The 25,726-nt window shown below is 38.3% G+C and overlaps 2 protein-coding genes across 4 annotated transcripts in view; one reads left to right on the top strand and one right to left on the bottom strand.

Moving 5' to 3' along the window:
- The window catches only part of INSYN2B (inhibitory synaptic factor family member 2B), a 211,675-nt gene extending 189,136 nt beyond the window's left edge, over positions 1 to 22,539 (top strand). For 2 of the 3 annotated variants that reach the window (XM_073355963.1, XM_073355962.1), the window contains exons 4-5: positions 8,791 to 8,947; positions 21,910 to 22,539. In XM_073355963.1, the coding sequence (XP_073212064.1) occupies positions 8,791 to 8,947; positions 21,910 to 21,966 (214 nt within the window). In that variant the 3' untranslated portion in view covers positions 21,967 to 22,539. Of the gene's footprint in view, positions 1 to 8,790; positions 9,069 to 21,909 lie in introns of those variants that run through there. The other variant, XM_073355964.1, reaches the window with a different exon arrangement.
- The window catches only part of DOCK2 (dedicator of cytokinesis 2), a 501,787-nt gene that overhangs the window by 264,885 nt on the left and 211,176 nt on the right, over positions 1 to 25,726 (bottom strand). The window lies entirely within an intron of this gene.

Genomic DNA, 25,726 nt, shown 5'->3' with positions numbered 1-25,726 from the left:
CTCACATTTGCAGAGTGACAATAGCTGAAGGGAATACAGTTTCTTTACACCTATGCTCAACTAAATACAGTACTTTGTCAAATGTGTCAGAATTGACTGACATGTTTTATTTGGATTAATACATTACTTTGAACTAAAAAATAATCTGTTTCATTGTCATATTTATGGGTTTCAGAGTAGCTGCCGTGTTAGTCTGTATTCGCAAAAAGAAAAGGCACCTTAGAGACTAACAAATTTATTTAGTCTCTAAGGTGCCACAATTACTCCTTTTCTTTTTGTCATATTTATGTTCTTCTGTAATAGGCTATTCACTTGGCATCCAAAGCTAAGTCAAGTCACATTACATATTCTAAATTATATAAATCCTGTGGACTTTAATAGGATTCATCCAGCTGAATTTGCTGCATAGCATTCGAAAATTGCAAGGGTCAAAAGTTTCCATAGAAACAAAAACAACATCTATTTTTCTCTTGGTTCTATTAGTGAGAAGGGAGACTACACCTTAAAACTTGTAATTACACTTAGTATAGACAGGGGAGAATTTGCTATTTAAGTTTCCAAATTAAAGAAGGATATTGATAGTGGATTGATCAAGATGCGCAAACTGAAGGTCTGAAAAAAGCTGACAGGTTGGTTTTGGTTTATTCTCTCACACAGAAAGCTACACATTTTGTATGTTTTAGACCCAGCTGAACATATATGACATTTGGATACAGTTTATAGGTACTCCAGGTACAAATGTTTTCAAAGAAAGTTTTCCACTGCAGAATCTTACAGAATCTACAGTTCCTCACTGTGAGGCCTTTTAGTTTTCAGCTTCACTGCCAAATATCTCAGCTGAAAAGGAATCAGGATTTTCTTTTTCTAGATTAAATTTCACCCACAGAAAGTGGCTGAGACACCCTGCATTTTATGATACTTGAAGGACACTTGAAATCAGAACTCTGGATATTCATAGGTGACCCCCAGCAATTGCCTCCGTCAGCAATAGTAGTTTCGGTAGCTTACTTGCCTTGGTATAGTCATTATTAGAATGGACAACCAACAAATTCTGAAGCATGTTTACAGAGAAAAGCCACTGCACGATCGGTGATCATATGGATATTGTTTGAGCAAGACTCCAGGAGGCATTTTATAGGCATTGCCAGCAGTGACTACAGGACATAAGATGGTTTGATTTATCAGTAATACGGATGTATTATTGAGAACTAACCTTGAGAGGCTTTAAGTCATCATCAGTCACTATTTCCTGGCACGTATAGCCTACTTTGAAGATAATGTCCCTACCCATCGAGCCCTGGAGATTAGACTTGAGGTCTGGAAGGGACATTGCCCACCCATGGACTGGCGGCAGCCATGCGGTCATCTGCAATTAATCTGGCTGCCCCAGATCAGTAATAGTCCTGTGGAGCTTTTAGATGCCTGAAATAAAGCTGTACAGTGTGGCCAGGGACATTTGGCACTATGGACCACTGCTGCCAAAGCATGCTATTGTTGCCAGCGACACACTCAGACAATGAAGTGTTTATGATCCTGTGTTTGATCACGAAGAGCGGGAAGTTAAAATAGGGAAAAGTAGCAGCAGCAGGTGAGATAGAATGACCAGAAATGAAGGATGGTGGATGACTATGAATAAAGAACATGCAGAAGACTTCACGTAGTTTATGTATCAATTTATATATAAAAGTATTTGTTTAAGGGATCCATTTAAATTCCAATATAGAAATTGTCATTTTTGTCTCTTTATACTGGATATACTCAGAATGAGAATACTTTATGTGATAAACAAGCTGTTTGAGGACTCATTTTTATGGTTATTAATCATGCATGACAGTGGGAAGAAGTCTAGGTATTTTACTTATGTTTATGCTTAATTCCCAAGTGACCAGTGGATCATAATATCTTATTAAGAAATGTGCATCCTTTCTGAAACCTGCAATGGAGTGTAAAATTTTTAGTTAAGATGTAGCCAGATTGCACTTGCAACTTGTTTCTGTCTGTTCAGGAAAGAGGGAATGCAAATCTTTATAATCTACATACTCTGCAGACTTAGTATTTATTATTCTGAGAGGAGCTGGTAGTTCTGTCTATGGTTAAGGTTGCCCGACAATTCCATAAGAAGACTGCTTATAAAATTCTGGCAAAGTTTAATTGTTTGGGTGGAAATTTTCCATGCCAGATATCTGCCTCAGGTGTTTGTGGAAAGGTTCAGCTAAAATGGTTCAGCCATTTTCAAGAACTAGATTAGGGGGAAAATGTTGTTTTGCCCATGTTAAAACAATTCTTACAACTATTTCATCAAGTAACTCTAACACCTCCCTGCTTTAGATTAGGGAATTGAAATTTGGCAGGGGGGTCAACCCGGCTTGCGCAAATGGGCCTTTTGCTGTTTTCTGAAAATTCACCCAAAGTCACCTAAATTACAAGTCTGGAAAATTCTTAATTCACACATGCTCAATAGAATTGTTAGAATTAGGCAACTAAATTCTTCAGAGATTCCCTCTGCACCGAGCATGTAACAGCCCAGAGTTGCAAGGGGCTGATCAAGACTTGACCTGCAATTGGTCAGCCTGAATGCTGGGAGATGCTGTGGTGCTGGGCAACAGAAATGACATCAGTGAGACAGTTGCTCCTACGGAAACTCTATTTTATGCAAACTCTGATAAGATGGCAGAATTTACCTCTTGCTCATTCCTCTTGGCTTGGTATGTTCCCTCCTAGAGGTTGATCTGATTCTGTGATAAGTTCTGTGGTAACTCCAAACAAGTTGAGATTATTGTGAAATTCACCATATCATTACACGATAGCCTGTGGTACACAATGCCTTGAGATTAACTCAAGAACTTAAGGTACACCTGCTAATCTTCTTGGTTTTCAAATTACAGTCCAGATTGGTCACAGAAGGAAATTTGTTAATGATTGCTCTAAAAACAATATATGTAAGTGGTTTGATGATTTCATGTTCTTCCAGGAGAAGTGTACCAAATTACATCAACATCAGTGATAGTGTGGCTTACAAAAGCATGACTAAACTCCTCTGGAACTTCTGTGGTCCTTTCTAATTAAGATAGCTTTTTCTTTCATTTTTTTCCTGTGAAAGATAACTGAGGGCCTGCTCCTACACACGGTACACACATGAATAATCCCATTAATGTAGCCTGAACCCATGACTTATATAAACAGACATGTTGAAGTCAATTGGCCTACTAGCATAAATAAAGGTTATTCACGTGAATAAAGGTTGCAGAATTAGACTTGGCTACAGAGCATATTTTATATCAAGTGTTTTTTTCGTGGGGGGAAGGGGTCAGGCACTAGATGTTCTTCAGTAGGTTTGCTTGTGTCATACTATGCAACATTCCCCCCCTCCCCAGATCTCTCCAGTACATGTCAAAATGTACATTATGAAATATTTAGTTCCCACAGTGCTGTTCTTCCCACTCACCTCCTCTACTGAATCAGCCACTGAGTGTTTCAACTCTGCACTATCCATCACCTTTGACTTTCACTCTTTTCTACATCTTCCAGGACCATCCCATCAAAACCCTATCCTTGGCCCACCACCAATATCCATGTCTGTGCCCATGACACAGAGTGGCCCTAGAGGGATCAAGTCCCATGAGAACACTGGCTTCCTCCACCACAATTTTATTCTCTCCTCCAACATTTCTACCATATTCCTAATCAAGCAGCTCTATTTTTCCCACCTCAGTGACCCATGTGACCACAATCTCATTCATCTATTCACCATTTCTGACTCGTTGCTACTACTTCCACCACCCACACCTTCTTCATGAAACCTCCACGCCGCACTCTCTCTGTCACTGCTGACATCACAACCATCTTCTCCAGCGCCTAGACCCAAAATCTGGATACTATGTTAAACTCTTCCTTCTCCAGATCTGGTACATTTTTTATATTAGCTGGGTGGACCACGGTTTTGGGCACCCCTCTGCAGGGCTCCGAAGCAGCTGCTAGATATTCACTCAAAGTTGTCTCTCTCTATATATATAGTTACAGGAATCCTCCAGGACTAACTACAAAGATTTCATCAAAGGAGGACTAAACAGAGACTCTGTCTTCACTATAGCCAACCACTGAGACACTAAGCACCCCTGTATTCACATCATGCACACTATAGTAATACTCTTGGTACAAAATATGCCTTGTGAGGTATCATTTAAAAACCACTCACTGATCATTAATATTTGTGTATGATGTATGCACAGGCTGTGTATAAAAAGTTATAATATATGCTGGAATTTTAACTAAAGTGTGTTTAAACCAGGCATATCAGGGGAATCAGAATAATAGAATATCAGGGTTGGAAGGGAGCTCAGAAGGGTCATCTAGTCCAATCCCCTGCTCAAAGCAGGACCAATCCCCAACTAAATCATCCTAGCCAGGGCTTTGTCAAGCCTGACCTTAAAAACCTCTGAGGAAGGAAATTTCACCACCTTCCTAGGTAACCCATTCCACTGCTTCACCACCCTCCAAGTGAAAAAGTTTTTCCTAATATCCAACCTAACCCTCCCGCACTGCAAATTGAGACCATAACTCCTTGTTCTGTCATCTAGTACCACTGAGAACAGTCTAGAGCCATCCTCTTTGGAACCCCCTTTCAGGTAGTTGAAAGCAGCTATCAAATCCCCCCTCATTCTTCTCTTCTGCAGACTAAATAATCCCAGTTCCCTCAGCCTCTCCTCATAAGTCATGTGCTCCAGCCCTCTAATCATTTTTGTTGCCCTTTGCTGGACTCTTTCCAATTTTTCCACAACCTTCTCGTAGTGTGGGGCCCAAAACTGGACACAGTACTCCAGATGAGGCCTCACCCGTGTCGAATAGAGGGGAATAATCACGTCCCTGGATCAGCTGGCAATGCTCCTAATTATACAGCCAAAATGCTGTTAGCCTTCTTGGCAACAAGGGCACACTGTTGACTCATATCCAGCTTCTCGTCCACTGTAACCCCTAGGTCCTTTTCTGCAGAACTGCTGCCGAGCCATTCGGTCCCTAGTCTGTAGCCGTGCATGGGATTCTTCCATCCTAAGTGCAGGACTCTGCACTTGTCCTTGTTGAACCTCATCAGATTTCTTTTGGCCCAATCCTCTAATTTGTCTAGGTCCCTCTGTATCCTATCTCTACTCTCCAGTGTATCTCCCAGTTTAGTGTCATCTGCAAACTTGTTGAGGGTACAATCCACTCCATCCTCCAGCTTAATGAAGATATTGATCAAAACCAGCTCGAGGACCAACCCTCGGGGCACTCCACTTGATACTAGCTGCCAACTAGACATGGAGCCATTGATCACTACCCATTGAGCCCAATGATCTAGCCAGCTTTCTATCGACCTTATAAAGCTGGTAAATCTTGGAAGTTGGTAAAGAGGTCTGCCTTAGACAAAGGAATGTGTATTTGATTCTCTGACCAGCCCTATCTCCAGGCAAAGACAATGAAGGTCCATTTTTACTTATTAGGAGGGGAGGGGGAACAAATTAATCTAACACTCAGGGAAAGAAAGGTCATGGAGCTTCCTTCATCACTAGGCTCCATGTCACCTTCCTCACAGCTTGAATAAACTTTCCTTTGACGGGTAACCCTCAAAAGAATCCATTTTAAAGGTTTACTGGTCAAGAAAGATAAGGGGCTTGAACCTTAAGCAATAGGCAATTGAATCAATATTACTGTATTATAAAGGTGTATAGAGTGAGGTCTTTTCACTATTATTTTGAAATGTAGTATTAACACTATATGACGGGTCGGCAACCTTTCAGAAGTGGTGTGCCGACCCTTCATTTATTCACTCTAATTTAAGGTTTCACGTGCCAGTGATACATTTTAACATTTTTAGAAGGTCTCTTTCTATAAGTCTATAATATATAACTAATCTATTGTTGTATGTAAAGTAAATAAGGTTTTTAAAATATTTAAGAAGCTTCATTTAAAATTAAATTAAAATGCAGAGCCCCCCGGACCAGTGGCCAGGCAGTATGAGTGCCACTGAAAATCATCTTGCATGCCATAGGCTGCCTACCCCTGCTATATGAGGAAATATGATACTTAATGGCATTGTGCTTCCAGTCTGTGACCAAACAAGGGAGAAACAGGCTTTCCCCCAAACAGGAGGGAAGGCAGCTATCTGCCTGTCTACAAAGAAATTAAGCCAAGTGTGACCAGTAACAATGGAAGCTCTATTTACAAAGAAATCAGCAGGGGAATGGCAACCCATAGGAAGGGAAAAACAGCAAGAGATAATCCTGCCTCTTTAAACAGCCATTAATGGTGGAAAAATATAAGCAAAGACAGAAGCTATCTTTGGCACTCATCACTACACAGTCAAAAGTGAAGACAGCTCTTGCAAACCGAGAAAGATGGGTCCTTCAACCAAGCAGGGGGGTTTGAAGTCTTTGGAAACTGAGTATAGGTGAGAAACCATCTTGAACAAAGCCTGTACACCTTGCTAGATTAAGTTTTAGACTTTTTGATGTTTTCACTTTTAATTGCTTGTAACCCTAACTTTATTCCTTTTACTTGACATCACTTAACCTGTGTCCTATTATCAATTATTTTTTTTTTTATTTTAAACCAACTCATGTAAATATAAGGATGTATTTACCCCAGTTAATAAGATGTGGTGTTCTTTGTGTGTCTTTAGAGGAACAAAAGAACTTTATTATTTCCCTGAACTCTCCAGGAGAGGGCTGGACATTGCAAAGCACGTGGTTCTTGGAAAATTTGGGAATGGGAATATGTTGGGATCTCCTTGCTGGTTGTAACCAAGGCTGATGGAAGACAGGGTGGGGCTGTAGACAAGCTGCTGGGGTCAGAGCTGCTGAACCAGGGCTGTCTAGCACACAGACACTTGAGAGTGTGACCTGCATGCTTGTGGGCTCATTGTGAACATCCCCGGGAGCTTCAGTAGCAAGGCATTGTAAGGCACCCATGATTACAGGGCAATTTCGCAAAAGATTGTAAGTCATCTTCTCTGACTTCCCCAACATCCATATTGTTCCCACTCCTGACCATTCAAAGAGGAACTAATGAAATAATCTGTCTCTTGTGGTTTGGACCATTAGATTTTCCAAAATGCCCATTTTAGTCCTTCCACTAGCTCCTCCTCTTCTCCTGCAGCAAGTGCAGTCTTCTTGTCCTCAGTTTTAATGCATCCACTGCTATGCCACTCTCTTACTCACTCTTGTGCCTTTTTGCATATCCTCATCCCCCACTCCCTCAACGCTACCAATGATACCAGCATTGACTCTACATCCAGTACTCCCTACCAGGATGCGTGTGTTTTCTTTTGTACTCCCTATGTGAAACAAACATCTTTCCTGAACTAGTCTGCAAGGCCACTACACTGTACTCATTCAAATTCTTCCTCAAGACCCTCTGCTAACTTGACATTTACAGGTAATTCCCAGTCAGGAATAGCCGAGACATACACCCACAAATAGATTTTAACTGGTTTTGAACCACAAACTAACTCACACTGACTACAGAAACCTCATCCTCATTCTCCTTCCCCTCTGATTTTAGGAACATTCATTTGTTGTGTTTGGTCTTTAGATTTTAATGTAAACACTTCATGGCAGAAACCACGTCATGTAATTTATTTATTTTTTAATAACACTTAGCATGATAGAACCTTGATCATGACTGAGGCCTTTTGGAGGTACTGTTGTATTAACTCAACCAACTGAGGATAAAACAGGTTATTTTGAGTCTTTTCATGAATATTTAGTATGCTGCTCATTAATTTTAACATATGGCATTTGTGTTCAAGACAACCAGCACTAATGGTTACTCTTATTTACCAATGAATAGGGTAAGAAAAAACGTCAGTCAGGAAATGACTTATTTAGAAAAGTATAGTAAACTTGAAGCAATTCTGTATTATGGTTAAGCTGTTTACTATTAATGCATGTAGGTGACCCTTGACATCTTCATCAATAATAATGCAGCCCAATGAGGCAGAATCACTGAAGACAAGTGACACCACTCACAGGAGCAAGAACACATTTTCTATTAAAGAAAAAAACACCATTAGAAAACTTAACTCGCTGACAGTTTAAACAGGCTTTTATGTGACAATTCATTTTACACGGTAATAAAAAAGTAATCAGCATTAGCAACCTTTCCATACTATGGAACATGTGGGCTACCACAAATAGCATACTTAAGATTAATTGTATGGGTCAATTTCATTATTATGGTCATTTTTAAATTGTTCTAGGAAAATGTTTATATATATATATATATATATATATATATATACATACACACACACACACACACGGATTCACAAACACATAGATAAATGTATCTACCTATGGTAGGCAAATTTGCTTTCTTTTTTGTTCATATAATCTGAGAAGGAAAACAAAAATGGGTGAATGAAGCAGCGTATGCATGAACAGTTATTGGAATTAAGTAAAATGTTGCCTAATCGTATTGCATAAGACCTCCCAGCTGTGATTGCTTGATCCTGGTTTGGTTTTTAGAGACATTCCTATTTGTGCATTTACTTAATTTCTGAATGAATGACTTTGGGCACAATCCCACAACCTTCACCTCCTGTGAGTAAAGATGACTCCCTGTAGTAATAATTGCCACACAGGACCTCCTCATAACAGCACAGCCTACAACTGTTTGCATTTGAGTCAGCCTCTATTATGTCAACTCTGAAAGAGGAAACATTATTTGCAGCAGTCTAAAAATATTTTCCATATTTCTCTCCTTGTAGTTGGTAACTAACAACTTACTAACTTATTTTTCTCATGTATTCTATAGTGTGGAATATGACTTCAGACAACAAGAAGGCAGATTTAATCAGGTTTTGAAAACACTGGATCAAGTGGAGAAAACTCCTGCCATGGCTCCAGCCCCCAAATTACCACCTGACCATCCAATTCCTGAGAAACAGGAATTAAGACGAAAAACAAAAAAGGTGAAAAAGAAATGCTTCTGGTGGATGTGAATGTCTTTTAGCTGACTACAGAATTGAAGGGCAATATTTCAGAAGACACTGAAACATATATCCAGAGGCTTTAATATGTACAACTATGAAATCAACAGGAAATTAAAAAATTAAAAAAAGAAGTTATTTGAAAACTCAGAAGCTTGGAATAGAATTTGCTCATTTAACAAGCTCAGTGAATAAAGACACGAGTATTTTGAAACGGGATGCAATCTATCTTTTTGTTTCAAAAAGACGTCTCATATGCTTTGTAAAGGCAAAATTTTTACTTTCAAATAATACGGAGGTTGTGATTTAAATTGATAAAAACAAGGGTACTCAAAGTAAAGGAAGCTGCTCCCATATGCTTTCCCACATCATGCTTAGTTTCAAACAAAATGGCCTAAAAGTCATTCCCTGATCTTGTCCCCAATGGTGCAACCAAAAACTGTGGGGTGGGACACAGATTTTCAGAAAACTTCCTCTCCAAGAGAGACAATCCATTAAAGTTAGAGTTAAAAAATTATAGGACCCAAGACTGGAAACTATTCCTTTTTTTTGTTGGTGTTATTCAGAAACTATTATTTTGCTAACAGAAAAGGAGTACTTGTGGCACCTTAGAGACTAACCAATTTATTTGAGCATAAGCTTTCATGAGCTACAGCTCACTTCATGAATTGAGCTGTAGCTCACGAAAGCTTATGCTCAAATAAATTAGTTAGTCTCTAAGGTGCGACAAGTACTCCTTTTCTTTTTGCGAATACAGACTAACACGGCTGTTACTCTGAAACCTATTATTTTGCTGTAGCTGGGGGTGGGGAGAGTCATATTTATTAACACCCTTTCCTAAAAAGCAATAGCTTTAAAAAACATCTCTATCTCTGTTTGTATCATTGTGCATCTAAGATCCTTCACACTACATCAAAATGCCCCAACACATGCCTCTTTGATCCAACAAAACATACTCACAGCAACTCAGAGGGTGTCAAACCAGTAATACATTTTGATGTTCTGATGTCAATACAGATTAGTGCATTAAATGTTAAGAGAAATTAATGTAGAGCAGATTTCAACTTAGCTATTTTTGAAAATTTAGAAAAATAGCTGTCACAACTGGTCAAAATGAGATATAAAAATTAAACCTCTTTTTCCCCCAAGAAAAATAGAATTGTGCACTGTTTTCCATGCAAAAATGTTTAGAAAAAGGGGGAAAGTTTCAGCAGAGTAAATTTAATAGCCAAGCATTAAAGCCTTGACAGTACTATAGGTGACAAAGCATAAGGCAGTCCCACTCTGAAAGAGACTTTAATATACTAACATCCTTATTCATCAGATTTATTCCCGGGGGATATAGTCTTATTACTTGAGTAAAACAAACGAGCACTTTTGTCACTACTTTTACATTAGTGTGTAATGCTAAGAAAGAGGACAAGTTAGCTTTTGTTCATTGTTGTACATCAGCAAAACCATTTAATAAGTTCCAGGTATTAAGGACAATCAATTATAACTGTACAAACCCACTGAAGGTAATAAAATTGCACAGGAGTCATTAAGGCAGAACCATAGCACAACAGGGCTTGCTTAGGCGTAACTGGTCTTTGTTTAGACATGAGGAGGCATGGAAAGTAAAGAAATTAGCATGACTCATCTGAGTGAGAGTTTTCAGGACTGGGAATTAGAAAGAATTAAACACATTAGATATGAAAGTCACTGAGGGCCAGTGAACCTACAATGCCATTCATGGTAACCTTTTTCAGAGGAAAACCTCCCTTTAAATACTTGTAGCAAAACTGTGACCTAGTTATACCCATAAGCCCCCTTCAATAAGTAGGGTCAGAATTTAGCCCTTGTTAGAGCACACCACTATGGCACCCATATCAATACACATTTTATATACTGGCATGCCTACAGTATTCTTCCATACTGACTGTGTATCAGTGTGTCTCTATAACAGAGATACAGAAGGGTCTATTTATGTACAATAGCATTCCTTCTATCCAACTAGTTCTGAACGCTGAGTGTCTCATGGTAAAGGGACATCTTTACAACAACTCTGCAGGCTAAAAATTGCTCTCCCACTCTACCGTTTTCATGGCTCTTAGCACCTTTGGTGGGAGGTCATTAGCTTTTAGCTATCACCAGTCCTATATTCCACTCCCAAAGTTTTTTTTCTTTTCTTTACCAACATAAAATGAGAAAGCAGCCCTTCTACTAGGGAATTAACTATTCACTTGTCATCCCTTCAGGATGTGTTTCAATCTTCATTAAGTTTTTCTTTAAAATGTGCATTTTTAAAAAATAAACACACAGTACCATGGTGAATGATCTGCTTCTTACCTTGGCCAGGGGGCTCTTTGCACCTGCAGCAGTTCCTATTGCAGCCTGCTGCTGAGGGAGAGAATGCACCAATTTCCTTCCCAGTTTCATTCAAGCACAGTCCACACTTGCCCATTTAAGAGGTATGGTGTGATCATCACAGAACTTAACATAAAAGCGACAAAGTTCAGCTCACACCTTCTCCTCAGGCTTGGTTGCTCCTAGGGTTCCCTACCTAATGATCTCTCATCCCATAGATAACTCTCTTTCTAAACAATCACTCCCATCTCCATTATATGAGGATGGGATAAAGCACCAATTGCCTCGGTGAGTGAACAGCAGCCACTTCACCCTTTCCTAGCAGTATCAAAACCCGTTTACAGGGGGTGCTAGCACTGCCAGCCTGTGGTGGGGTTCTCTCTGTCATCCTTCTAGACTTGATTAGTGTTTTCTGCACTCAATCTGGGTGTACAGAAGAAGTTAAGGTTAAGTATATGAAGTTAACCCCTTTAATTCCACACCTGTCTCAAGCACAGCTTGACTACAATTCACAGTAAAAGAAGGAAGAAATCATGTAATTGTACATATCACACAGAAAAAATTATAGCTGCAGAACTAAGCTTCTCTTGCACTCAAGAATTTAGCAGGCATCATACTTGTGCATGAAATTGCACAATACTGCATGTGTACAGCTACTGTACACAAACTTCTACATAGTCCATTCTTCATACAATTTCTTTGGAAAATTATGTATTCAGCTCCTACATTGCAATAGTATTACATAGCATTACACTCAAAAGGGTGATTTCTATTAAAGAGAACACGCTGTAAAAGTATGTCAGGCAGAGATATATCAGCGACGTCTGATGTTACAGAGAAAGCTAATGAGATATAAAGTCACTCAAATTGCTCCTTTACTATTTTCTCTGTTTTATTTGCCTGAACGTAGAAATTGACAACATAAAGCAAACATATCACCAGGTATAAATAGAGGATCTACTATATTTAGATCCTCCAGTGGGCATACGTGACACAACCACAACAAAAAGTGGTGCGTGACATTCCATTACAATGCATCAAATAGGAAAAGGGAGAACAGGTGGCTCCAGAGACACACTGCTCAGTTGTGTAACATCAGGATTAGACTACAAATATATAGATTTGTAGATAACAAAACTATTAATGTTGGACAGAAAAGATTCTATACCATAACAGTCTACTGTGTAGTGTTCCAAAGTAGCTCCAATAAGAGGAGTAGAATACACACACACACACAGAATGATCCCATTTGATAACATTGGTATACAAAAATAAAGTAGGCTGTTACGAAAAATGTGACATTTATGTGAGAAATACACCAAGCTCTTTGTAAAATACTGTACAGCATATGGCATTATATATACCAAAATTACTGTACTTGAAGTTACTCTTTCAATTTCTTTTTTAAAAGAACAAAACAAAATGAATAGAGTCCTGAATCTGGTATGACATAGGTTACAAAGGTTACAAAGCTATTTTTTTCCTGTAGTTCTATAACAAATATAATTGTCCTATCAACAGTCACAAGACTCGGGAATTATGCTACTGCAAATACAGAGCACCTTCCTAATAAAATGTAATAATCAAATGTAATGTTTTGTAAATTTCTAGACTGTTTTAATGGGATATTATCTTTTGCAATAAACTGACTTATTTTTCTTTGGTTTCAAGATTCAATTAATAAACATTTAGGGGAAATACAGAGGAAATGAAAGATTGCTCTTGGGAAAAGAGGAAGGATGGGGTCATGCACAGTATATTTATGGATTCATGTTCATTAGATTCTCTAGGTCAGTGGTTCTCAACCAGGGGTATCTGTACCCCTGGGAGTGCACAGTGGTCTTCTGGGGGTACATCAACTCATCTAGATATTTGCCTAGTTTTACAACAGGCTACATAAAAAGCACCAGCGGAGTCAGTACGAACTAAAATTTCACATAGACAATGACTTGTTTATACTGCTCTATCTACTATACACTGAAATGTAAGTACAATATTTATATTCCAACTGATTTATTTTATAATTATAATGTAAAACTGAGTAAGTCAGCATTTTTTCAGTAATAGTGTGCTGTGACACATTTGTATTTTTAGGTCTGATTTTGTAAGCAAGTAGTTTTTAAGTGAGGTGAAACTTGGGGTACACAAGACAAATCAGACTCCTGAAAGGTGTATAGTCTGGAAAGGTTGAGAACCGCTGCTCTAGGTAGAGAAGGAGAATTTCAGCTATCAGTGGTTTATTGGACTGGACTTTCACACTTCAAAATATATCACACTGTATTATCAACCATTTTAGCTTTGCAAATTGTTGCTCTGGTTATAACCTGTGTACTATGTGTACTATGCCAACCACATTATGGTTCTAAAGCATGCACCTTTTTGATCTCCCAGTAGGAAGCAAAGATGTAAAATAATGGGATCATAGAGACTGTGTAACACTGCCCAGTTGTCGGAAGACAGGATCGAACCTGGAACCTTTGGAGCTTAGCATATGAGCCTCTACTGCATGAGCTAAAAGCCACATAGGCCCCTAGCTAATCTCTATGTGGTCTCAATGCCACGAGTGGGGACAGAACACCATACCAAGAAGGTGTGTGGGTTACAGCTGCACCAGAAGAACTAGGTGAAGTGCAAAAGGCCACCAAATTTTAGAAGGAAGTATGGGTCAACAGAGTTCAGAATAAAAGATCTGGAAAGTTTTGCTTAATGGACCATGATCCTCTCATGTCCTCTCCTTCCCGCTCCACCCAAGAAAAAAGGGAGAACTCCTTAACAAACAACATGCCAATGCCTCACTTTGTTCAGGATACTTACTTCCAGACATGTTAATGGCTGAAACCCACATAGAAAGGGGACTGTCCAGGTAGGTTATTACCCATAAAAAGTTGTCTTCTCTCCAAATGCAACTTGGACAGTTAGCATCAGATTCTTACATAGGTGTGTTCTCTGTAATGTCACTAACCAAAGGCAGCTGAGCATCTTCATAAAGAGCTGTTTGTTGTAGAAATTCATGTCTTCAGGTAACTCAGAGGTGATAGGTAATGTATAATAGTCAGATAACTATTTTCTTACTCTTTTTTTCCTCCTTTGGAGTTCCACTATTCAGTAAGAGCTGGGAAGACCATAAGAGAAATATGCTCACTGAGTATCAGAGGAGTAGCCATGTTAGTCTTTAAGGTGCCACTGGACTCCTCGTTGTTTTTGTGGATATAGACTAACAGATTTATTTGGGTATAAGCTTTCATGGGTAAAAAACCCCACCTCTTCAGATGCTCACTGACTAACTTCATGAGGTTTTCAGGGAGGTTACCACCAGAGATATGAAAATGAATGATTTATGAAACTGAAGTGTTTGAAATAACTTTTCACTAACCTGAAATTAGTAATAAAAATCAAAACCTTGATTGCTGGACTGGCAACAGCTATTATGTGGATAGAGACATGTCCAATAAAGACTTGCTAATCATTTGGTGGTTGGGACCCATCAACAGTTAACCCATAATGAATGTTTTCCCTGGTCTTATGCACTTCAGATGAAGTGTTATTTGGAAAAGAAACAATAATAACCACTTCACATTCAGAACTGGGGTTTTAAACCTGGATAGACTGCAAACATACCTAGATGCTTAAATGATAAGCACATCACAAGTTCCTGGATAGAAAACATAACAGAGGTAAAAACAACGAAGAGTCCTTGTGGCACCTTAGAGACTAACAAATTTATTTGGGCATAAGACTTTGTGGGATATAACCCACTTCATCAGATGCACGGAGTGGAAAATACACTAAGCAGGTATGAATATACAGCATGTGAAAAGATGGAAGTTGCCTTACCAAGTGGGGGGTGGGGGTCAGTGCTAACGAGGCCTATTTAATTAGAGTGGAAGTGGCCCATTTCCAACAGTTGACAAGAAGGTGTGAGTATCAACAGAGGGAAAATTATTTTTTGTAGTGACCCAGCCACTCCCAGTCTTTATTCAGGACTAATTTGATGGTCTCAAGTTTGCAAATTAATTCCAGTTCTGCAGTTTCTCGTTGAAGTCTGGTTTTGACTTTTTTTTGTTGAAGAATGGTGACTTAAGTCTGTTATTGAGCGTTCAGGGAGACTGAAGTGCTCTCCTACTGGTTTTTGAATGTTACAATTCTTGATGTCTGATTTGTGTCCATTTATTCTTTTGTGTAGAGACTGTGCGGTTTGGCCAATGTACATGGCAGAAGGGCATTGCTGGCACTTGATGGCAGATATGCAAGCGAACGAGACCTTGATGGTGTGGTTGATGTAGTTGCATCCTATGATGGTATCCCTTGAATAGATACATGGACAGAGTTGGCAATGGGGTTTGTTGCAGGGGTTGGTTCCTGGGTTAGTGTTTCTGTGGTGTGGTATGTAGTTGCTGGTGAGTATTTGCTTCAGGTTGGGGGGCTGTCTGTAAGTGAGGACTGGACTGTAGAGGTAGTAACTCTTCTTCCAAACCAGGGCTGGAACACCTGCAACTCCTCAACTGATGTTGGATCTCTGCCTTGATTAAGTCATTTCCTCTGTTACATGCAAGCAGGACTACTTGGTACACTCTCACTGGGTCTGTGAAGAATGTTAACTCAGTGAAATTTGCCATATAAAGCAATATTGAAGTCTGTCACATTATTCGTTGCAATGCTAATGTTTGTAGTGCTCGGAATTGTATGTCAAAATAGTGGTTTTCAGCAGTTTAGTACAGATGTAATACCGAATTAATATAAAATGAGAAAGATCGGGGACCGTGCTAGCAGTAGCATGACAAAGATGGCATTTTAATTAATATTACTGCCAATGTTCTGTTTGGGGCAGAGCGGAAGTTTGTGGACCCTGCTACAAAACATACCCACTTTAACCTGGCCTTTCTTACTTAATGTGAAGAAAAAAAAGTAGTTCTGTAGAACTACTACATGAAATATTTAAAATTTACATGGGGGTATTCAAAGCTACCCTTTTTGGGTTCTCTTAAACAAGGTCAATGCAGACAGCAATGTGTGGTCTTTCAATATTTCCCTCGTGAACTTTCAATGCACCATTATATACCTCCAAGCAGAAAGCAGTCTGCATTTTATGTGGAGACTTAGAGCATAGAGAGTAAATCACACATAGTGTTTCCCTATCATGAAAAGTTTCGAACCACTTTTCATGCATGTTTCAGTGTTTACAGGTGGCATTATCAAGCAGTTGACAAGGATCACCACCACCATAACTTCACAATGAAGCTGTCTTGTATATTTAAATAATAATTCTCTGCAGCAGCTGCGGAGTGCCAAACCAAATTTCCCTCATCATCATCTTCCCTTGAGTAGAGTGTTTGCCTCCATCTAAACCGACCTTTTCTCGCAATCGCTTGAGTGGACCTCACAGAATGCGATTAGCTAGTCTTACGCTCAAGGCAATGTCTTCCCCTATTCTTTGAATAACAGTCTGGCAAGGAACAAGAAGAAAAACATCAGCCTAAAGCTGTCATGCTCCTCCCCGCAAAAGGGCCACACCATCAGAACATTAACCCTTTCATCCCTGCCAAAAATGTTTGTGGGATGTAGGAATTCCATACCCCTGCAGAATTCTAGCCACCATGTATTTTACAGGGTTATGCTTGGCTTTGAATGTTTTATTGTTTGCATTATGTTTATCATATCATGAATGATATATTTTAACTATATACAGTACATTATGAAGTAGAAAGGGTAATATTAAAATCCAAATATCACTTATATTCAAATAAACAGAAGCAGAGGGCAAAGCATTTTCCTATATTTTTTAAGTACTCTGCAACTTTGAAAAAGTCTCTCTTTTTCATGGCAAATAAATATACAGAATGACCTTAGAATCAGCACAGACTTCAGCATAGAGTTTAACTGCTACATTTAAGGTGCAATTATTCGAAGAAAAAGTGACTCAGAAAAACTGAGACAGTAGGGTTCCCTATTAATCCTCCCTTACCAAATTATTTTTGTTCCTTATTAATTGTGTTCACGTGAAATTCTTTCAGTTTACAGAATAGGTCAGAAGATTTTTAACTGCTTGGTCTCCAAATCTAACCAGGAATATGAAAACCAAGGTGTGTTTTCTGTCCTTTGCATCTATACCAGAATTTAGGTGACAGTTTTGTGGATGACATAGAATAAAATTCTAGCTTAGGCTTTCATATGACTATTAACTTTGCAGAAGCAAGAATTTGTCTGTCAGTAAACAGATGTGACTCTCAGATGCACTGAGAGCCAGTAAATTGACTAAGGTATAATTTTTAGTTGCTTTCCACTTATATTATATAAATCATAGTTATTGTTTTAACTCTTTAGTCCTGGATCCACAGAGTCAGTTAAAAACACCGCCTAATTCTGCATTAGAGTCAAAGAGAATTCTGTGCACTAGAGTTATAGGATCAAGGCAAGGGTTTGCAAACTGTTTTTTGATTGTAAGTCAAATATATTTTTCGTTTTTGTTCTCTATTTGGAAAATGTCTCTGGCTTTCTTTTTGTGAACTATTAACATGTGTAATACAAGGCATTGTCTTGTGTGTGGTCAGTAAGAGAAGTGTGTTGCTTAGTGTTTCGTTCAGCGTCAAATGAACCCTAATCACTATGACTGACTTTTTCCAGTGGGCCAGCATCACAAACAAAAATATGGCCATATCTGGAAGACCACCGCTGATTTCTTATAGCAGTTATTTCCATTTCTTATAGTAACTAAATAAAAATGGTAGTAATTGTGCTGTGTTTTTATTTCTCGGTATTCATTTGAGGAATATAATCTGTCAAATTCCGACAATTTTAGGTCAAATGCTGGAAATAAAATTGCTGATTTTTATAATGTTTTAACATGTTTTGCAAACAGGCCCTAGTGACATAAGTATTATTCCCATTTTCAATATGGGAAAAATAAAACAGGCTGGTTAGGAGAAATGTCCAGGGCAACAAAGTGGGTCAGAGTCAGGATTCAAATGCAGGAGTGAATAGCCCCAGCCCCAGGCCATGAAGAGAATACAGTCAGTCAGGGAGTAACTAAACCATATCCACACATCCTGTGAAGTGTTTGAGCTCTGTAATGTTATGTATTGTAATTCATGCCCAAAATTTTCTCTAAAAATGAAATAGTTTAGTAAATGTTTCTGTCTGATGGTAGTAATTTTTATCATGTGATCATAATTGTTCAGAAGTAGGAAGAACAGTGATGACATCAAGGAAATGGAGTACTTCTAATCAAGGAAATATTAGAAGAGCAGAGATTATATAAGCAGCAATCAACTTGGTACTGCTTCAAAATTGGAGTTGGTTAAAACCTTTCCGATTTCAGAATTTGAAGCATTTAAAAACTCTTGCCAAGCAAAAGTGGCTAACAGGTGACTGAAGTTCATCTTGTCCTGTATACTCTTCGGATTCTGCATTAACATCCCTGATTGTAGTTTAAGTATTTCCCAAGTAAATCAGATGTGCATAGTGAACTGCTCTATGAACTTCGCTAACTACTTTATTGTTTCATGTTAAGATTAGGGAGGTTAAAAGGTCTTGTTTCAATACATTTTCAATTCTTGTCTGATGTACACATTTATCAATAACACTAAAATATAAGAGCCAGAGAACACCATGACTACTTGAGTTGAAATTGAGCTGCTCTATAGGCAAGGCCTTTCACTTCTGGTTTTTGTTTAAAATTTCCCAGGAATTTATCAATGTTTATTACAAAAATTATAAAATGTGTGAAAAATAAGTAAAAAAAAATCTAACTTCACAATTTTCTGGGTAAATATTGCAGTGAATGCTGAGATGGGAGGACCCAGAAAGAGAAAGGTCAGAGTATTGAAAGTAAAAGCAGTTTAACGCTGTGGTTTGTTTCATGAACTGTAGATTACCATGCACATGTGTGGGGAATCTTCCACTTCATTCCCTTACTTCAAACAACCTCACATTTTCCACTTGGACTAAGTTATTATTAATAAACTTCTACCTAATGTAATGTGTTGGATTTTCTGAACATAATCGGTATTATCATGTACCTGAGTGGTCCAAAACTGAGGTGAAAGTCAGTGAAAAACCCAAAGCTTTTCCAAAACTCAGGAATAAAAATCAGTAAAAACTGAAAAAAAGGGGCCTTATCTACAGGGAATGGTACAATTGTTAAAATGTTACATGTACATGACAAAATCAGCAATCCAAAAATGTAATTTCAGGCTGTCATCTTTTTTCTCTTGTATGCCAAAAGCACTGCATGCTGTAGGACAAGTGATGATGTAGCCGTGTTGGTCCCAGGATATTAGAGAGACATGGTGGATGAAGTAATATCTTTTATTGGATGGAACAACTTCTGTTGGTGAGAGGGAAAAGCTTTCATGCTGAAACTGAGCTCTTCAGGTCAAGCAAAAGAGGTCTGTGTAGCTCAAAAGCTTTTCTCTCTCACCAGCAGAAGTTGGTCCAAAAGAGATATTACCTCATCCACTTTGTAGGACAAGCGAGTGATTTAGCAAAACAAATATTTTTTAGCTCACAGAAATTCCCAAACAAAAAACCAGCTTTAGCATAGTGAAGGTTGTTCTCATCAAACCAAACAATAAAAAAGAAATACAAAGTTAAGGATTAAAATATTACAAAGTCAAGCACTCAAGATACGAAAAGTCAGAACGAGCAATGCTCATGCAAACGCATTATGATGTAGCCCTTAATTAGATGCAAAGTGACTGCCTGTGAAAAATTTAGTGTAAGAGACTAGCTGAGCATCAGATAGGAACTTAGTGGCAGAAGCAGGATAGAATCCAAGTTTCTAGGGTGGAGTTCAATTGCCTAACCATGAGACCAGCCCTTCCTGCAATCCCCTGCTTTGTGTCACTACAGACCTGCTAACTTCTGTAACCAATGAGGCAGGAGTCCCAAAGACAACAGACTGCTTCACTACACAATCCCGATTCACTCCCAGATCAGGTCCATCCTGTGCACTAAATGAATGAGTGTGTAAAACATAATATGGGATCATGGAATATGGGATCATGTACTGTTAGATATTTTTCTAAACGTAATTTTCATTTATAAAACTCTCCAAGCACTTTAGAAAGGCAGAACGCACTGTATTATCATCCATGTGCAAACATTAGCACAGAGAGACTAACAGCCACAGCAAGTAAGTGATAAAGGCAGGAAAGTCTCAACAGATTAAAATAAAAACTACACCTGAAAATCTATTTGCTGCAACAATAGATACAAATAGTGCAGGTAGCCTAATGCAGTGGTTCTCAGTAGGGGTACGCATACCTCTGGGGTATATCAACTCATCTAGATATTTGCCTATTTTTACATCAGGCTTCGTAAAAAGCACTAGTGAAGTCAGTACAAATTAAAATTTCATACAATTACTTGTTTATGCTGCACTGTATACTATCTTATATGGCCATGTGTATATGCACTGTATTAGGCATGCATTCTAGGTTGTCATGGTGTGTATGTGGTTGCGATGTACAAATGGATAGATATTTAAAACGAGGAGCTGGAAGCGGCAGCAGTAGCAACATTCAACATTGTAAAAAACTGAAAATGACCGAAAATAAAACCATAGCGAGTTCTGCAAGGAACGTATTGCTTTTGGATTCACATCTACAAATAGCAATCCATCTCAAGCTTTGTGTTTCCTTTGTGGAGGAACTCTATCAAGTAACAGTATGAAGCTGGCACATTGGAAGACAAAACACCCTATGCATGCGGGCAGTAGAATTTTTTTTTCAAAGAAAGCTTTGAGTGCCAGACTTGCCAGCTTAAAAGGAAAAAAGCTTTTATAAGCATTACACCGCTGGGGGGATGGATAGCTCAGTGGTCTGAGCATTGACCTGCTAAATCCAGGGTTGTGAGTTCAATCCTTGAGGGGGCCATTTAGGGATCTGGGGCAAAAACTGGGGATTGCTCCTACTTTGAGCAGGGGGTTGGACTACATGAGCTCCTGCAGTCCCTTGATATTCTATACTTTAAAGTAAGGTGAACCTTGGGGTATGCAAGACAAATCAGACTCCTGAAAGTTTGAGAACCACTGGTCTAATGTCAAAAACACATAGAAAACTAAGCTACTCTATAGTTTAAATAAAGAGTGAGATAGGTCAGTTTCTATCTCCCACTTCCAATAAAAACTTTTTAAAAAAACATTGGTATGTTACAATAACAATGAGAAATCCAGAGCATTGTTTTTTCACATTTAGTAGTAGTTTGTTTTCAAGTTTGCTCCTAGCATAATAACATTTACAGATTTCATGGGTTTATTTTTGTCTATCCATTGTGTCCATGGCTACCAGCCTACTGCTTTTGTTTGCTGGTACCATAATGATGTCAGTTTGATGAGTCAAACTGAGTTAATGCCAGCTTTTCACTGAGTATTAGATTTCATGGAGTGCACAAGGTGTATTATTAACATCATCTGTGAACTTTTTCATGAAAAGACTTATTGAATGGAAGGTGTCAGATCTCTGGATAGGTTTTCATCTTAAGGTTTTAAGTATATTCCAATTTCTCTTTTGTCTCTCTCCAATTTTCCAGCTAACCTTATTTAAGGCTCAGACATGAAATTAAAAGATGCTTTCTAAAATTATTCCATTGTGTGTTCTCAGGAACAGTACAACGAACGATGTGCGCCAAGGAGCAAGCATTCTCTGTTCATGGGCTGAACCTGTTGGAGGGCAGCAGACAACCTGATAGAAGGAGCTTCTCACCTGCATGTCCCCCCACAGATACTGTTCATGGTATGTGGTTCTATGTATATCTAATACTACAGGTGGCAGCAGGGATGGAAGTGTCACACAGATTGACTAGCAACCAACCGGGAATAAAAAAGACAAAATCTGCAGCAAGTGATGTCTGACTCACCTTATTCTAGCTGCCAGACTACAAAAGCAACCAGACATCATTTTAAGAAGTCTATGCCTGATCTAAATAGTGACCCTTTTTACTCATACTCCATGCATTTATACTGCAGGCTATTTGATCTCTGAAGATGCTTTGAAAGCAGATTTCATTTTTGCAAGGAAAAAAATCACTTAGAAGCGAGTTATCACCCTCATTACATTAAAAGCAAAAGGGACACATTAGTCCTAGCTGTAACTCCATTTACATCCAATCAAGTTGAACCTAGGATAGAACTGACCCAAAGGGCATTTTAAAAAATCTGTATTTTCCACATTTGTGGGGTTTACTTTTTCAATTTATCTGAACATGGATAGTGAAAGTAGCCTGGATCCATTTCTAGGTCCATGTTTTATTGTTGGAGGGACACCAGCCTGATGCTGCCACATTTCGGTTCACATAGAGGTAGACAATGTTTAAATCTAAAACTTTTTTTCATTTAAATTACATCAAAACATTTCTAGGCAAAATCCTACACTCCTGACTGAGGCCCTCACTCTCATTGACAATTTTGCCTTAAAAAGAAGGATGTAGGCCCTGATTTTTAAAAGGTATTTAGGAATTGTTGCACTCACACTGATTTAGGAGTCAAAAACCTCATATTCAAAAAAGATTTAGGCTCTTAATCCCATTGACAGTGGATGGAATTTAGACCCCAATACAGTGAAGTATTGCAATGCTTCATGCAGTGATGCCTAAATACTTTTTAAACTCTGGGTGTTAAAGATTTACTCATCTTCTTTAGTGTTAGACTTTAGTAATTGTCTCTCTTTCACAGAACAAAGACATTTGGACATAACTGACAGCATCCCCCAACATGTGATATAACTAAATCTCTTCTTTTAATTAACAGCATTGAATATTTTCTTTTAAAAAAATATGTTCCCTTTTAAAATCTCCCATTGAATTTCGTGTGACAATTTCTTGTCAAGTAGTTTCTGACAAGCTTTTTACTTGTTCTGACTTTTTTTTTTTTTTTTAAGAATTTACATTCTCTGAACACAAGGACAAGGGAGGCATTTAAACTTTTTATATTCTCATCAATTATTGCTGTGATGACTGACTTTCATTTGGTTCATCACGACACTAGGATTATCTGGGTAAAATTAGTCAATTAAAATGGTGTCTTCCTAGTTCCATAATACTAGCAATATTAGTGTCACAATAACTCAGCACACACTTAGGCACAACACTTGTTACACAGGGCCTCCCCAGGTGGAAGTATCCACACTACACTTGGTATTAGGGCATTGGAGCGGCCCTCCATGACAACAAAATTAAAGCGACGCTGTTCACCTAAAATTATATCATGCAAGTAAACTAATGTTCTTAGTAATGATACTAGTGACAGCTTTGTTATACCAAAACAAAATTCAGATCCAATTTTCTCATCACCCTTTCCCCCCCCCCACTTTGATTTTCAGTGACCAAGCTGAGAAAAATGCACATAAGAGAATAAAGTCACTTTCAGTTCATCTATAGTTTGTTTCACAGTTGGTTTCTTTGTGCTGCAATGTAGCTGTTTCAAACACTGCAGGGAAGCATTTACTTTCATCAGATATTTTTTTATTGCATTCGTTAAATTTTTAAATAAAATGTGTAAACTTGTCTACTTGTCTTTTTTTCCCTCCAAAGTTTCAGTTGAGATAAAAATCTAAAGGGATACCTTTGGCTTACTCAGGCTTCTGTCTGAAATGTTTTAACTTGCTGTGTTTACAAGTAGTGCTTAATTAGTGTAATTGAAAGAGATTAGTGAAAAAGAAAATGGCTTTTCCCATTTGCTCCCTCTGTGCAATGGCGTTCCTCGCTAGAATCACTGCATGTTTCCCCTGTATAGTCAATTTCTCTTATTTGTACCATTCCTTCACACTGTAAACAAACTCTTTAAAAAAAGTTAACTATATTAAATCCAAAAAGCAGCAGAGGGAAACTGAGTCAAATGTACTTCTAATTAATTTTTTAGTTTAGGTTTACTAGATTTAGGCTAAATTGACATTGTTATAGTAACTGTCATAGCAGTTCGTATCAGGCATCATTTCAAGTACCATAGTTGTAGCACGTTACATAGAACATCAGTAATTTAGATGAGATGGTGGATTTTATCCCTTGTTAAAGAATTTCATAAGTTATTTGAGGTTACTTTTTTTCTGCTTTCCCCAAAATGAAGGAAACTTTAATTAAATCAGAAACTTACAACTATCCAAATGACAGCTGCAACGCAACATCAAAGCTAATTTTTTTTTTTTTTTTTACAGAAAACACTAACTAAAAATGGCTTCAGCCATCCCACAGCATCCTACATTTCTAGAGTCCCAAGCACCATAGTGTTTACAGTAGATCTCAGATTATCTACGCATTCTGTAGAAAGTCACACTGTATACTTATGCAGATCACTTCTAAAAGTTATAGTAGCCAGAAGTTTCAGAAATTGTTTAGCTCCATCAAGAATCGTTGAAACAATTCTGATGCATCGGCCCAGAGAAACAGTAGCTGTGATCTCTACATTGTAAGCCCTGGTTTCTTTTGCCAGTTCTAATCTTTCAAGTTAATTTAGGTTAATAGCAGTTAGATGGATTGCGGAAGCAGCGTGGTTCCATCCCTGTCGACTCTAGTGAGCAGTTTGCACCACTTCACATTTTCTATGCTATCTTTTCAAGGACAAAGTCTAGGTGGTTTGTTTTTACTTTGGGGATTTGGTGGGAGGAAGGTGTTTTTATTTTGTTTTAAATGAAAACAGAGATTCTTCTTTAGTGGTCACAGAGGTCAGTTCTGTTAAGAGGCTCCACATTTCATATGTGGGATGTTGTTTCGATAGAGGCTATATTAAAGCAAAATATTCATGTGCATCTGAAAGGCATGTACCTGCTGAATACAATGGGATGCTAGGCTTACTCATAAATCACAATAAAAGCATTTGCTTATCCACATGCCTTTTCAACTGACTGCAACAAACCCTGTATTCATGATGTAGTACTCATCCTAATAGGTCTGCTGCAATTTAGCTTGTCTTTGTGATTTAGATTTAGTTTTTGATTATTCACCATACTCAAAACCAATTCAGCAATATTCATCTACAGATTATATACATAAACATATATATACACACACACACATATATACTGTGCTCAAAACCAGGGCCTCTGCATGCATGTACAAGTAACCTTCCAACAATGTGCAACCGAAATTGACTTTCAGATTCATTAGATCTCCATCTAAAACCACTTCTGACTTCTTCCTTACTGTATCTCACTCTCATACACACAAAGAACTGACTGTACAGATTTGACTTACATAGTGTGCTGAAAAGTAAAAGATTTGGACTCTGATGGATCAATGGAGAAATGATTTCTGGGACTAAGGGACTCCCACTGTACCTACACTGCCTGTAGTGCTAATAACTCTCTCTTACAGCTTGGATCCAAACCATTCAGCTTTACAAATCAAAAGCAACACCTTGAATTTCACCTGGAAACAAAAAGGACTCACTGCTGCCTTGGGAGGACAAGCGTCATATGTTTTTATGTT

Source organism: Lepidochelys kempii, chromosome 8, assembly GCF_965140265.1.
Source record: "Lepidochelys kempii isolate rLepKem1 chromosome 8, rLepKem1.hap2, whole genome shotgun sequence".
Lineage (NCBI taxonomy): Eukaryota > Metazoa > Chordata > Testudines > Cheloniidae > Lepidochelys > Lepidochelys kempii.
Note: the sequence above shows the minus strand (reverse complement) of the source record. Positions and strands in the feature narration are given on the sequence as shown.